This window comes from Ictidomys tridecemlineatus, chromosome 13 (assembly GCF_052094955.1).
Source record: "Ictidomys tridecemlineatus isolate mIctTri1 chromosome 13, mIctTri1.hap1, whole genome shotgun sequence".
NCBI lineage: Eukaryota > Metazoa > Chordata > Mammalia > Rodentia > Sciuridae > Ictidomys > Ictidomys tridecemlineatus.
In genome coordinates, this window is record NC_135489.1 from 26,106,667 (window position 1) to 26,122,241 (window position 15,575).

At 35.4% G+C, this 15,575-nt stretch overlaps 1 protein-coding gene across 11 annotated transcripts in view; it reads left to right on the forward strand.

The window, feature by feature from the left end:
- The window catches only part of Pias2 (protein inhibitor of activated STAT 2), a 99,633-nt gene that overhangs the window by 19,991 nt on the left and 64,067 nt on the right, over positions 1-15,575 (forward strand). For all 11 annotated transcript variants that reach the window (XR_013429579.1, XR_013429578.1, XR_013429577.1 and 8 more), the window contains one exon: positions 7,368-7,842. Coding sequence is in view for 8 of the 11 variants with exons in the window: in XM_078030084.1 (XP_077886210.1) it covers positions 7,368-7,842 (475 nt within the window). In the remaining 3 variants the exon portion in view is untranslated. The remainder of the gene's footprint in view (positions 1-7,367; positions 7,843-15,575) is intronic.

A 15,575-nucleotide genomic window follows, 5' to 3' on the forward strand; every position in this document is an offset into this window, starting at 1 on the left:
AGTTGCTGAGGCTGGCTCTGAACTTGTGATCCTCCTGCCCCAGCATCCCCAGCCTCTGAGATTACAGGCATGTACCACCACACCTCACTTCCCTTAAAATTTTGATGTATGTCAGTCTAAAATTTTCTTTTCTCACATATAGAAACTGTTTACCACCCTACCAGTTTACATTGTTTCCCAGAATTTTCGGTCTTTCTTTTCTTTTTTAAAGAGAGAGTGAGAGAGGAGGGAGAGAGAGAGAGAATTTTTAATATTTATTTATTTTTTTTAGTTCTCGGCGGACACAACATCTTTGTTGGTATGTGAACCCGGGCCGCACGCATGCCAGGCAAGCGCGCTGCCGCTTGAGCCACATCCCCAGCCCAATTTTCGGTCTTTCTGCAACCTCATTGTATTCTATTTTATACAATACTTGTTTAGGCTAAACGCTCTCCCAGGTTGTCATTTTCTTTGCTCTTCATGGACCTTTCCCCTTCTGTACCTGCCCTAATCTTCACTTCTCAGGGCCTTAGACATGCTTGGTAGATGTTTCCTGCTGAGCTATATTTACTTCCCCATCATTCTGTTATCTTAGTATGCATTTTTCTTGCTTATTCTGGTTCAGCAATGGTGGGCTTTTTGTTTTACCTGCTGTGTGTTAGGTGTGCTTTTCTCCTGGGAACTTTTGCATCAGCTCTGTCCTGTGCTTTGGAATGTTTTCCCTCAGGTATTCCATGGGCATTTTGTTAACTCTCTGTTTACTCAATTACCTTTTCACTGTGATCTTTTTCCTGTTAAATTGCAAATTCTTTCTCTTTTGCTTCCCCTGCTTTATTCACTCATCACCACTTGCTCTATTTTATAAATATGTATATATAAATAATTTTATGTATATGTATATAAGACCAAACTTAGAATACTTATATACATAATTATATATATATATATGTATATAATTATTCTAAGTTTGGTCTATTATGCCCTCCAACTACTAAGTCATTCATTGAAATTTTACTGATTTTGTTTTTGTACTGGGGATGAACCCAGAGGTGTTTTGCCATTGAGCTACATCTGCAGTCCATTTTATATTCTATTTTGAGATAGGGTGTCGATAAATTGTTTAGGGCCTGCTAAATTGCTGAGACTGGACTCAAATTTGCAATCCTCCTGCCTTAGTCTCCCAAGTCTCTGGGATTATAGGCATACACCACCATGCCTGGCCATAAAACTGATTTTAAAATAATATGAAACCTGAGACAGTATTTAACAGAAGAATTTTGTTGGTTTAATGCTAATGATTCTAATTTTCAGTGGATTCTTTGTATTTCCAATGTAAAGAGTCCTATTGTTTGTAAATGTGAGTTTATAAACTTTTTATTGATTTGTTGTATTATTTAGGATTTTTGGAATAATGTTGAGTGACAAAACAATGCACATTTTAAAGGCCTTGACTTTATGACAGTGATTCTTTGGCAGGGAGGGATTGAACCAGGGGCACTTAACCACTCAGCCACATCCCCCCAGCCCTTTTTAATTTTTTATTTTGAGACAAGACCTTGCTAAATTGCTGAGACTGGGCTTGAACTCATAATCCTCCTACCTGAGCCTAGAGTCTCTGGGATTATAGGCATTTGCCACCATGCCCAGCTAAATGTATCTTTTTTTTTTCTTTTTTGTACCTGGGATTGAACCCTGGGACGCTTAACCACTGAGCCACTTCCCCAGTCCTTTTTGTATTTTATTTAGAGACAGGGTCTCACCAAGTTTCTTGGAGCCTTGCTAAATTGCTGAGGTTGGCTTTGAATTCGTGATCCTCCTGCCTCAGCTTCCCAAGCTGCAGAGATTACAGGCATGTGCCATCATACCCATCTTAACGTTTCATTTTTAATTGGATATTTGCTGTTGATTGATACCATTTATCATGTTAACAGTTTCCTACTATAGCTGTTTGAGAGGTTTATTAGGAATGAATAAAATTTTTTAAAATACCCTTCTAACATTTATCTAAATAATTCTGACTCTTTCTTGAATCAATGCATCTTTTTGTTTGTTTCCCTAACATTGTCTAAGGATGATCAGTGAGCTTTAAAAAGTACTGTTATGAGCAAAGTTTATTATATATTTAATGTTTGAATCCAATGTTGTTATTGTTTTTTGTTGTTATACTTGTTTGTTTTTGATGCTTTTTTCAAATCTTGGGCTAGTGGGATCTCATTCTAGATGTTTTCTTTGTTGTTCTGATGAGATCCCGGTAGTCTTGGATAAATTTCTTTTTTTCTGGTGTGATAAAATGGTTTAGGTTGATATGTATGCATTTCCTACCCCACATCTCTAATCCAGCATTTCCCCTAAGGAGCCGGGGTTCCTTTAATGGGAAATGCTACTTAAACCACAATCTTCCCACACCACTCACCAGCTTTAAACAAACTGTCATTTTTTAAATTTAAGTCTAGACTACTTTGAGATTTATAGAAAAGCCTGGAATGTAGTACAGAGAGAGTCACTATATGACAGGTACCTAGTTTCCCCTGTTTAAGCAAACTTTTGATTATGGTTACATTCTTACATTTCCAGAGACAATTCCTCATGTACTCAACACTGAACTTCAATAGTGATCAATTCCTCTTTTTTTCATGTAGGTGTTTACCTACTTACTTTCTACAAATTAGTCAAAAGAAAATCTGATATTTTATACTACTTGACTTTAAGGATAGGAATTTTACCCTGTCCAGTTTGCTCTTGCAAGGCAAGTTCTCTGCAACTGACTTAAACCTCCTGCTCTGGGTAGAGACCATCTAAACCAAGTACTTTACTCAATTTATGTTAAATTGTTCATATATTTTTCGGATATACTGAATTGGTATACTTCAGAAAACATTGTTGATGTGTTAATATTGGTTTATAAATTATACCATATTCATAAATGAAGGTGTTTATTGTTTTACTCTTGTAATAGAATAAGCAGTAGTTGTATGATTTATCACCTTTCCTCAATAGTTCCCCCTCCCCCCATATTATAGCAGTGTGTTAGTTAACTTTCCCTTGCTGTGATAAAATACGTGGGATAATCAGTTTATAAGGAGAAAATATTTATTTTGGTTCACAGTTTCTGAGGTTTCAGTCCATATTCACTTGGCCCTATTACTTTGGGTTCTTGATTAGGCGGAACATTATAGGGGGAGGGTACATTGTGGAACAGAGTTGTTTTATATATGGCAGACTGGGAGCTTAGAGAGGAAGGGGCCAGGGTTCCTTTATCCCCTTTGGGGGCCTGCTCCCAGTGACCTAATTTCTTTCTACTAAGTACCACCTCTTAAAGGTTTCATCACCTCTCACATGCTAGTGACCAGCCTCAATACATGGCCTGTGGGCGACATTTAAGATCCAAACCCGGGCTGGCTCAAGCGGTAGCGTGCTCTCCTGGCATGCGTGCGGCTCGGGTTCGATCCTCAGCACCACATACAAACAAAGATGTTGTATTCGCCGAAAACTAAAAAATATATATATATATTAGAGGTTTTCTCTCTCTCTCTCTCTCTCTCTCTCTCTCTCTCTCTCTCCCCCCCAAAAAAAAAAAAAATCCAAACCTAATAAGTGGACACTTTATGGTCTATTTTGGGAAATGAGAAAGAATAGTGCATTAGGTCCATTGTTTCATCAGGCTTTGCCTGAAATTTTGGTTGGATGAGGTAAACACCACTGATGAAATTTTAATATCATCAGTTTGCATGTTTTTAAAATTTGGTGTTCAATGTTTTTCGTTTTGTCTTCTAACAAGTATTTTGTATTTTGACTCTTAGACTTGAATTCTGTTGGGCAGTTTAGGAAACAATTTCATAATTTTCTTGGAAACTGATAGAATTCATTCACTAAACTGCCTTGTTTGGTAGATGTGATTGAATGTGTATCGTGGGGGGGGGGCAGATACTACTACATCTTTTTGACTTGGATGGAGTAATTTATAGTTTTTATAGTTCTCTAGGAAATTGCTTTTGGCTATGGCTTTAAGTTGTTAGAACATAGTTGCATAAAGTTCTCTTAAAGAAATTTTCATAGTATTTGTGATCTTTATGAGCCTTTTCTTATTTTGAAGTCTGCATTTGTTAGCTTTCCCTTTTGGGGGCCTGATTTTTTTTTTTTTTTTATAGACTGCATTTTGTTTTCTCATTCATATTTTTTGCTTTATTTAATTCTTTTGTGGTTTGTTTTCTTTTTGGTTATTTGTTTTCTTGACTGTTATTTTTTTGTCTTTTTGGTACCTGGGATTGAACCCGGGGCACTTAACTAACACTGAGCCACATCCTCAGCCCTTTTAAAATATGTTATTTAGAGAAAGGGTCTCATTGAGTTGCTTAGGGCCTTGCTAAGTTGCTGAGACTGGCTTTGAACTTGTAATCCTCCTGCCTCCACCTCCGGAGCTGCCAGGAGTACACGTGTTAAATCTTTATTGTATAGTAAAAGAAGCATTTAGGAGATGTTCTCCAAGGTTTATAGATTTTTGAAAAGTAGTATGTTCTTTATTGTTTCTTTTAATAGCTAAATTTTGGTTTTGATTTTGTTACACTGGAAGCTACTGTAATCATTGTAACAAAGAGACTGATTTAAGGATCCTCAAGTAAAAGGGAATTTGATTATACGGAAAATATGATTTTACCAGTAATAAAAACCAAGAATTGGACCTCCCACATTCTCTGAAATGGCTAGTGATTAAAAATTGCCATATCATTTGATGACTTTTGCGTGGTCACTCATTTGACATGTTGACTATGTTAGTCTTGTCTTTATTTTTTCTTATATATAAAAATGTACTATTTTAACATAGCTAAAATATGTAATAATAATATGATTTTTTTCAGTTTCCCTTGGTAGCCTCTCTGGTGCCCATATTATACATCACTGCAGATGGGATATTTGCAAAATAGTTGTATTGATTTTACCACTGTTTCTAACTTATTTCAGACTGTTTTTTTGTTTTTTCTAACTCATGTTTAAAGTTGAAGAGTAGTGTCAGGGAAATATTTTTATTCATTGATGACATGTAATTATTCTATTTTCCTGCTTAATGTGGGTTATTTTGTATGTGAATATGCCTTCATGAATGTAATGTTTCAATCACATAATGTTCCAGTTTTAACATTTTTGTAATTTTGTGTTTATAAAATATGGTAAAGAAACAGGGTTGATTATTATTATAAGTTTTAGTCTTAATTTACATTAGTTTTTTATTTAGAATTCAGATAATGTATCGTGTGTGTACACACATTCTGGTGATTGAACACTGAGCTTCTTGCGTGCTAAGCAGGCACAATGCCATTTTTTTTTAAATTTTAAAATATTTTTTAGTTTTTCGGCGGACACAACATCTTTGTTTGTATGTGGTGTTGAAGATCGAACCCAGGCTGCACGCAAACCAGGCGAGCGCGCTACCGCTTGAGCCACATCCCCAGCCCCAAGCACAATGCCATTGAACTACACCCCAGCCCTGTGTCTCATGCCATATTCCTCTGTAGAGTACATAGAAGTTGTTACTGAAGTATTGGAAATCATACTTTGAGAACATTTGAGAGATGGCAGAGTGTAGTAGAAAAAATTCACTTAAAAAAATAGATTAAAGTTAGTAGACATCAGAGATTAGTAGAGAATAGTAGCTGAAATCAGTTCTTGGTAGTATTCATAGCAGGTTAATTTCACCCCTCTATGGTTTTTAATGATCCTTCCTACTAAGCATACCCATTCACTGGAGGAAGAATTTGAAGCTTGGTTCAGAGATTATGTAAGTGCTAAATAAAGGAGAGGAGGTTTTTATTGTTGCTTTAGTTAATTTGGTTGCAATAGGGATTGAACCCAAGATCTTGCACGACAGGCAAGTATTCTACCACTCAGCTACATCCCCAGACCTTTTTATTTTTGAGACATGGTCTTGTTAAATAGCTAAATGGCCTTGACAAACTTGAGTTCCTTCTGCTTTAGCCTCCCAAGTAGCGAGGATTACAGGTATATGCTGTTGTAATTAAATGGAAATTGAAGACCAGAGAAATGAAATGTCTTTCCCAAAGTCTTATTTTTTAAAGAGAGAGGAGGGGGGGGGGAGAGAGAACTTATTTATTTATTTATTTATTTAAGTTCTTAGCGGACACAACATCTTTGTTTGTATATGGTGCTGAGGATCGAACCCGGGCCGCACGCATGCCAGGCGAGCGCGCTACCGCTTGAGCCACATCCCCAGCCACATCAAAACCATTATCTTTGATTGTGTTTTTGGCATTACTTTATCTTTGCAGCATTTTGTAAATGCAGAGACTTTTCATCTGCTGTTCAGAATCATGTGACATTATAAATCTTTTCCTTTGTGTATGTAATCTCCAATTATTTGAGGGGATAAGACCCCAAGTTGTCCAGAAAACGAATACCAGGCTGCTTAGGTTTGAGCCTCACTGATTAGGATGCGTGGAGAAACCTCAAGTCACAGTAAGAAAAGGGTCTTCTGTGAGTAGGTTTCTGAAAGGATTTTGGTCAGCTCCAGGTCTTCCTCTCTCTCGCTAGATGGTGGATGTGTGATTTTGGTAAATCTGACCCATGTGGTTTACCTTTAAATTTAGAATCAACTAAAAAATCACAATAGCAGAATTCATGAGGCAGCAGGTGGTTAAAAGTATTCATTAGATTTTGTTGAATAAATAGAAGGTGAGATGTAAAACAGGAACTGCCTTTATTTTATACCCAAAAAGGTGGAGGGTAATCTTGTCCTTTAGTTGACTCTCCATTTTCAAAAGTATTTTTCTCATTTCAATATCCAGCTAGGATTTTTAATAATTTTGAAAGTTTGATTGCTAAATAAAATGGATATAATTTTTAGCTTTAATATTTTAAAATCAGTTTCTTATTATATTGTCTGTTCCCTAATATTTGAGTTGGGGTAAAATAAAAATTCATTGGGTTTTGGATCACAATTATATGACTTGATTTTATAAATTTACTAAGTAACCACATCTAATTTTTGGCTAGGTTAATTAGTGATAACTTTGTAACAACACAAATATTAGGCTTACTTTTGTAAAAGAACATTTCCATTGGTTATAGAATTCATAATAAAGCAAATGTGGATTTAATTAGTGCATAATCAAATAATGAAGAGGTTAATAGACACTAGTAGATTAGATTACCAGAATTAAGAGTTTAACAAGGTATAATTTAATGAAGTAATTTGAATCATTTTTATGGGAGATGGTTTTATGAATATTAGTGATTCTAAGTTGGTATGTGAAAAATGCTGATTACTAGCATGTGTCAATTGATAGAGGAAAAAATCAGATTTTATAGAATATTTTAGGTGGGATTTTTATGTTTGGAGATGACTATTGGCTTATCTTTTTTCTCTTTCTTTTTAGAATATGGTTTCTAGTTTTAGGGTTTCTGAACTACAAGTGTTACTAGGCTTTGCTGGACGGAATAAAAGTGGACGCAAACATGACCTCCTAATGAGGGCGCTGCATTTATTGAAGAGTGGCTGCAGCCCTGCGGTTCAGATTAAAATCCGAGAATTGTATAGACGTCGATATCCTCGGACTCTTGAAGGACTTTCTGATTTATCCACAATCAAATCATCGGTTTTTAATTTGGATGGTAGCTCATCACCTGTAGAACCTGACTTGGCTGTGGCTGGAATCCACTCATTGCCTTCCACTTCAGTTACACCTCACTCACCGTCCTCTCCTGTTGGTTCTGTGCTGCTTCAAGATACTAAGCCCACATTTGAGATGCAGCAACCATCTCCTCCGATTCCTCCTGTCCATCCTGATGTGCAGTTAAAAAACCTGCCCTTTTATGATGTCCTTGATGTTCTCATCAAGCCCACAAGTTTAGGTAAGTGTCTTTCTGGACAAGAAAGTAAACAAAACAAGAGGCCTTCAACTATTAATTAGTGGTTTGTTGTTAATATTACAAAATTGAGACATTAATGTCAAACGTTTAAATGTATGGGTAAAAAAAATATGGTAACATCGTATGATTACAAAATATATGGTAACTATAACTGAAATCTGACATAACTATTATTTTAGTGTTCTTGTTTCCCAATTTTTTTTTATTGTGATAAACTACATATAAAATCTACAGTCTTGACCATTTGTAAATGTACAGTTTAGTTGTATTAAGTACAATAGTAATCTTGTGCAGCTATCACCAGCAACCATATTCAGTACGCTTCAGTTTGTAAAACATAAAACTGTACTCATTAAATAATAACTCACCATTCCTCTTTTCCCCAGCTCTTGGCAGCCACCATTCTGCTTTTTTCTGTTTTTTTTTGGGGGGGGGTGGGGGGGTTGGGGGATTGAACCAGAGCCTTATGCTGGCTAAGTACATGCTTTACCAGTAAGCTATACCCTGAACCCCAGCCATTCTACTTTATCTCTGATTTTGACTGGTCACTTTATATAAATGGATCCTGCAATATTTGTCTTCCTGTAACTAACTTATTTCATTTAATGTGTCCTCTGGGTTCTTCCATGTTGTAGTGTATGTCAGAATTTTCTTCCTTTTAAAGGCTAATACTATAACTTTTATTTTGTATTTTTTTGATACAGAGAATTGAACCCTGGGGCACTTAACCACTGAGCCACATTCCTAGTCCCCAGTCCTTTTCTTGGTGGGTGGTGGGTACCAGGGATTGAACACGGGGCACTAACCACCGAGCCAAATCCCCAGCCCTATTTTGTATTTTATTTAGAGATGGCATCTCACTGAGCTGTGTCACTTTTGCCATCGCTGAGGCTGGCTTTGAACTCGAGATCCTCCTGTCTCAGTTTCCCAAGCCACTGGAAACTACGGTACCTGGCTCCTATTTATTTTTTATTTTGAGACAGTTCTAAATGGCCTAGGACTTCACTAAATTGCTGTGAGGTTGATCTCAAACTTGGTATCCTCCTGCTTCAGCCTCTAGATTATAGGGATTATAGGTGCACACTACCACAACTGGCTACAGTACTATAACTTTTTAAATGCCCCACTTCATTACCTGCCACTCAGTCTTACTGCTTTGAGACGACTACTTTAGTTGATGTTGTAGTGTTCACTTCCATTACCACATTTTGATTATCCACTAATGGATACTTCAGTTGCTTGTAATTTTGAACTATTATGAATAATGCTTCTATGAATGTGAATTTACAAAAATAAAAATCTCTTTGAGACATTCCTTTGAATTGTCTGGTTATATACGCAAAAATAGAATTGCTATATCACATGATAATTCTTTAATTTTTTGAGGAAATTGCCACGCTATTTTTCACAGCAGCTGCACCATTTTATATTTCTACCACCAATGCACAGGGGTTTAGTCTACATCCTTGTTAACATTTCTTTTTCCTTTTTTTTTTTAAATAGTTGCCATCTTAAGCTGGCATCTTACATTTATTTGCATTTTTGTAATGATTATGATGTCAAGCTTCTTCATATGCTTATTTACCATTTGTAGTTTTTTGGAGAAATATCTTTTCAGGTCCTTTGCTCATTTTGAACTAGGTTGTTGTTTGTTTTTGAGTTTTAGGAGTTCTGTTTGTATTCTGGATATATACAGATATTAGATAAATGATTTGCAAATATTTTATCACATTCTGTGGATTACTGTTTTTTGTCTTTGATGCAAAATTTAAAGCATTTTCATGATGTTGAATTCATCTACTTTTTATTTTGTTGCCTATGCCTTTGATGTCAGATCCAAGAAATCATTGCCAAATCTCATGTCTTGAAGATTTTGCCTTATGTTTTTCTCTGAAGTTTTATACCTTTAGGTTTTACTGGGCTGATTCATTTTGAGTTAATTTTTATATGTAATATTAGGTAAGGTCCACTTACTTTCTTCTGTGTGTGTATATTCAGTTTTCCCAAAATAATTTGTTTAAGAGACTACCTTCTTCCCTCTCAATGAACTTGACAGACTTGTCAAAATTTTTGACCTAATGTAAAAAAGCTTTATTTTTATTTATTTATATTTTAGTTGTACCAGGTGTTAAACCCAGAGAGGCTTCATCACTGAGCTACATCCCCAACCCTTTTTATGTTGTTGTTTTTTTTTTAAATGGGCTCTCACTAAATTGCTCAGTCTGGCTTTGAATTTGTAATCTTTCTCACTCAGCCTCCCAAGTTGCTGGGATTACAGGTGTGTGCCACCAGGCTTGGCATCAGATGTTTTATTTCTGGGTTTTGTATTCCGTTGGTCCAAGTGTCTGTCTTCATGTCAATACTAAACTGTTTGTATTACTACAGCTTTACAGTAAGTTTTGAAATCATGAAGTGTGAGTTCTCTAACTTTGTGCTCTTTCAAGATTGCTTTGAGTATTCAGGGTTTCTTGATATGCTGAAAGCATTTTAGAACAGGTTTTTCTTTTTATGGAAAAATCTCACTGAGATTTTGAGATAGATTGCATTTGAATTGTGTTGGGTGGTATTGGAATCTTTATGATATTGTGTTCCAGTCCATGAATGTGGAATGTGTTTTCATTTGTGTATATTACCTTTAGTTTCAGCATGGTTTGTGCTTTTTGTCATGTAAGTCTTTCACCTCTGTAGTATTATGAAGTATTTTTTCTAATGCAAATATAAATGATTTTTTTTCATAACTTTCCTTTCATATTGCTCATTGTTAGAATATAGCAATGTAACTGATTTGTGTGTCGACTTTGTATATTGCTACTTTTCTGTATTTATTTATTCTTGTAGCTTTTTAAAAATGTGTGAGGGTTTACTAAATAAAGGATAATATCAGTGAACAGAGATCATTTTGCTTCTTTCCAAATTGTATGCCTTTCATTTCTTTTTCTTGCCTAATTTCTCTGGCTAGAATTTCCTCATACATTCTTCTTATAGCTTAGGAGTCATTGTTCTGTGTAAATGAGAACAGATGTAGATCTCATGTCTGTGATTTTATGTTTTGATATGTTTACAGAAAACCAAGTTTTTAGTTTTAAGCTGCTTTCCTAAAATACCTTTTTCATAATTAATTTTTTCTCAAAGTAACACACGGAGTTTGACACAAGTCTAATGTCAATAACTGCTCAGAAAATTTGAGGAATTTTATCATAGTTGTGAAAGTTGCTACACATGACTAACAATTTTTCCAGCTTATTGACTTCTATGTTTCCAGAGCATAATTTTAGTGCATAATGAAATTATTTATGTAGTCATTGGACTTATTGATGACATAAACTGGGAAAAAGCATTTTATGATTAATGTGGAAGATTGTTTTCTATCCTGAGATAACTTTTTAGTTTTAAATCATTTGAAAACTTAAATCTGTCAATGTGCTTTTTCCCCTTTTAGTAGTAGTATACAGGGTTTCTTGGTAGTGGTTACAATAGAAGGTATTTTAGAAACATATATGATTGTCTGGAAAGAAGACTGGGGGATAAAAGAAGATGCAGCAGTGTCTTTTTCTCTAATAGCAGTAATGGTGTTCTAAGAGGTGAACTCTGGAAAGACCTCATGCTTTTCTTTATTTTTTGGCATTGTTCAGAAATAGAAATAGGAATTTAAAATAATTTCTTATATTATAGAATTTCTCTTTAATTAACCTCAGTAAGGTTAAAGGAAAGTAGTAGACTGTATAAATTTAATAAAACATGCATTTGGGGCATATAGATAACTTTTTTGTTTGGCTTATGTAAAACAATGGCTGGAGATATTTTGTGTTGAAGAGTGGCTAAGAGTACATTTTGCTTATAGTTAAACTAAGGATGCAAGAAATGCACATACACAACCTCCTGCCCCCCAAAACCAAAACCTGTATGTTTTTTTATAATTCCTACCCAGCATTATTTTCTTACCTTATTTTCCCGAAAGAGACATTGAAGGGATTCTCTTAATTATAGTATATCTATGTCAGATTGATTAAAAAAAAATGAGCAATTTTCTCTTAAGTTGGGTTTGGTGGTGCACACCTATGATCCCAGGTACGTGGGAGGATCACCTGAACATGAGTTCCAGACCAGCCTGGGCAATATGGTGAGACCCTGTCTCAAGGGTTTAAAGAAATTATTATTTAGACTTTGAGGTAGACAGTTAAAATGTCAGTAAAATACCATGTGGTTTGTGTCATGGTTTGAATATGGGCAGCAAACACCCCCCCACCCCCCACCCCCTCATCCTTGGTAGTGTTCATGTGCTGAAGGATTGTTCCTCAAGATGGTATTATGGACCTTTGGAAGCTGGGTCCTTAGGTCATAGTGGGTCATGCCCCAGAAGGGGATTCCAAGACTCATGCCATCCTCTTCCTGTTTTCTTTTCTGGCCATGAGGTGAGTACTTTTACTCTCACTTCCAGTCTCCCCCCAACCCCCAGGCCCAAAACAACAGGGCTTATGATTTGTGGACTAGAGCCTTCAAAACTGAGCCAGGATAAATATTTTTTCTTTGTAAGTTAATTTCAGGTATTTCATTATAATAACATGAAACGGATTCATAATTTGCCAAAGAAAAATTGAAAATTTTTCTAATGTTTCTAATAACATTTAATTTAATATTTTTAGTGGTGTTATAATTTCTGCAGCAATTAACGTAAATTCAGAAGTTTCCTTAATTTTTAATAGTTTGGTTTTGTAGTTTTGAAAATACTTATGAAAATATTTAAATGTTGGTATGAAATGACTTGTTGACATTTGGGAATGAGAATCAAGTCAAGAAAGATTCTCAGGTGCACGTTTCAAATCACATACTCCTTCTTTTGCAGTGCTGGTTGTTGATCCCAGGGCCTCCTGCAGAAAGCTTGTATTCTTGACATTCTCAGGCCAGGCTGTACAGACTTGATTTATACACAGAGAATTAGTTCCTTACTAGGATTTTGTTGTTTTGTGGTACCAGGAGTTGAGCACAGGGCTCATGCATGCTGCACAGTGCTCTACATTGAGCCATATCCCCAACCCTTTTTATTTTTTTAATTTTTTTTGAGATGGGGTAAGCTAAGCTTCCCAGACTGGCCTCAAACTTACAATCCTCCTGCTTTAGGCTCTCAAGTTGCTGGAATTACAGACGTGCACTACTGTGCCATCTTTGTTTTTGTTATTGTTTTGGTATATCAATCAAGGTGCTGTGCTTATCAGTAGCCAACTTAGCAAGACCCTGTCTTAAAAAAATAAAATGGCAACAACAACAAAATACGAGTATATTCTCTTTAAGAATATACATTATTATATAGTTTTGCAGTTTGGAGTGATATATGTTCAAAATAGTAAAATTAAATAACCTGGCATTTAAAATGATGAATTGTGGTATCTAGAAAACATGGATGTCTAGTATATTAAAGTTTTTTGTAGCCAGTTTTGCTATTAAGAAATGTTTAAGGGGCTGGGGTTGTGGCTCATTGGCAGAGTGCTCGCTTAGCACATGCAAGGCACTGGGTTTGATCCTCAGCACTACATAAAAATAAATAAATAAAATGAAGGTATTGTGTCCAACTACAACTAAAAAATATATTTAAAAAAGAGAAATGTTTAATTTTCTAATCAAAGCAAACTAACAAAAATCTTTTCTCTGTTTTTCTCCCTTAAGTAGCTATTTCTCATTTGCTCTCAGAGGCAGTCTTTTTCTCTTCAATTTTAATTTTTAAAGATAATTTAATATGAATCCTTTTTAAGTTTAGGTATATATTATCTAGACAAAGAACAGATTTAAAACCTGTTAAATTGGAAGAAAAGGTTTAAGGGCTGCGTTACGGGAAATATTGTTGTGGCTATATTAGGAAAATAAAATCTACATTATGACAGGTTATTGAAAAAGGAAAGGATTTGAATAAGCTATATTTAATTTGCATCCTTGAGTTATGATGGTTTTTCCCTCTGTGGGTTTTTTTTGTTTTGGTTTGGTTTTGGTACTGGGGATTGAACCCAGTGGTGCTTAACCACTGAGCTTCAGCGCCAGCCCTTTTTTGTATTTTATTTATAAACAGGGTCTCTCTGGGTTGCTTAGGGCCTCTGTAAATTGCTGAGGCTGGCTTTGAACTTGCAATCCTCCTGAGCCTCAGCCTCAGAAGCTGCTGGGATCCCTCTGTTTTTAATTAAAAGCATTCAAGAAGTTCATTGGATTAAACAGAGAGGAATGAAGGGAAGGGACAGGGAATGAGAATAGGAAAGACAGTAGAATGAATTGGACATAATTTTCCTATGTTTGTTTATAAATATACAATCAGTATAACACCACATCACGTACAACCACAAGAATGGGAAGTTATACTCCATGTATGTACAATATGTCAAAATAACTGTACTGTTATAACTGTACTGTCATGTATATCTAAAAAGAACAAATTAAAAATGTGAGAAAAAAAATAAAACCATTCATGGGATCTTACAGAATTGATTTTCCTGATCTCAAAGTTTAGAAAATAAATAGAATTGTATATCATGCATACTCTACTTTATATTCTGCTTTTCTTTTCATGATCTGTATTACAATTACAATTCAGTTCATAGATTTACCTTATGGTAAGTTTAGCATGCTTTTGGCTGCTATTTTGTCATGAAATCTAAAAATTGTCAGCATCAATACAAATCAGATTTTATTCACATGCACTATTTTTTGTTGTTGTAAATTCCTGGAGTCCAGTTATGATAGATGTATAGTGAAGAAATAGATCCATTTTTTTCATAGACCATGAGGTAATAATCTGGATTGAAAATTTGGTAGCAAAGAAAGGATAGATAAAAAATAAGATAAAAATGGTAGATAAAATGCATATTTTATTGAAAGGCACAATAAAGATAATGTCTGTTCTGATATAAACTATTCACATTATGCTGACTGAAAACATTATGATTTCAAATGTTAAGTTTCTTGATTTGTGGGAATTTTTCTGGGTAGGTTAACTGTAGTTATCCAGATGGGGCCTCAACTACTGGCATATATCATGGGGAATTCACTGAGGATGTTGTGCTGTGCCCAGCTTTGCAGGTGTAGATAGGTACTTTTTTTTTTTTTTTTTTTTTTGCAATTGTTATATCTTTATGTCTATAATGCCATTACTTTTGCTTTAAATAGTTACAATATCTTTTTTAATTTTTAGAGGGGTTATACCAGGAATTGAACTCCAGAGCTCTCAACTGCTGAGCCACATCCCCAGCCCTATTTTGTGTTTTATTTAGAGACAGGGTCTCACTGAGTTGCCTAGTGCCTCCTTATTCTCCTGTCTGAGCCTACCAAGCCGTTGGGATTACAGAGGTGGGCCAATGCGCCCAGCTAACAACAAATTCTTATAGCTTTTGTTTACCTTACAAGTTATTTCACTCTGTTTTGGAAAGATACTGAATTTTTGTTGTTTCCTTTTACCACTTTGTTTTAGTTTTTTGGGGAACTGGGGATTAAACCCAGAGGGATCATTGAGCTACATTCCCAGCTCTTTTTATTTTTACTTTAAGATAAGGTCTTGCTAAATTATTTAGGGCCTCGCTCAGTTGTGCAGTCTGGCCATGAACTTGGGGATCCTCCTGCCTCAGCCTCCTGAGCTGTTGGGATTTCAGACGTGGGCCACCACGCCAGGCTCTTTTCACCACTTTGGAGATGTCTTGTATCTTGCATTCTTTCTGATGAGAAATAGCTGTTATTTATGG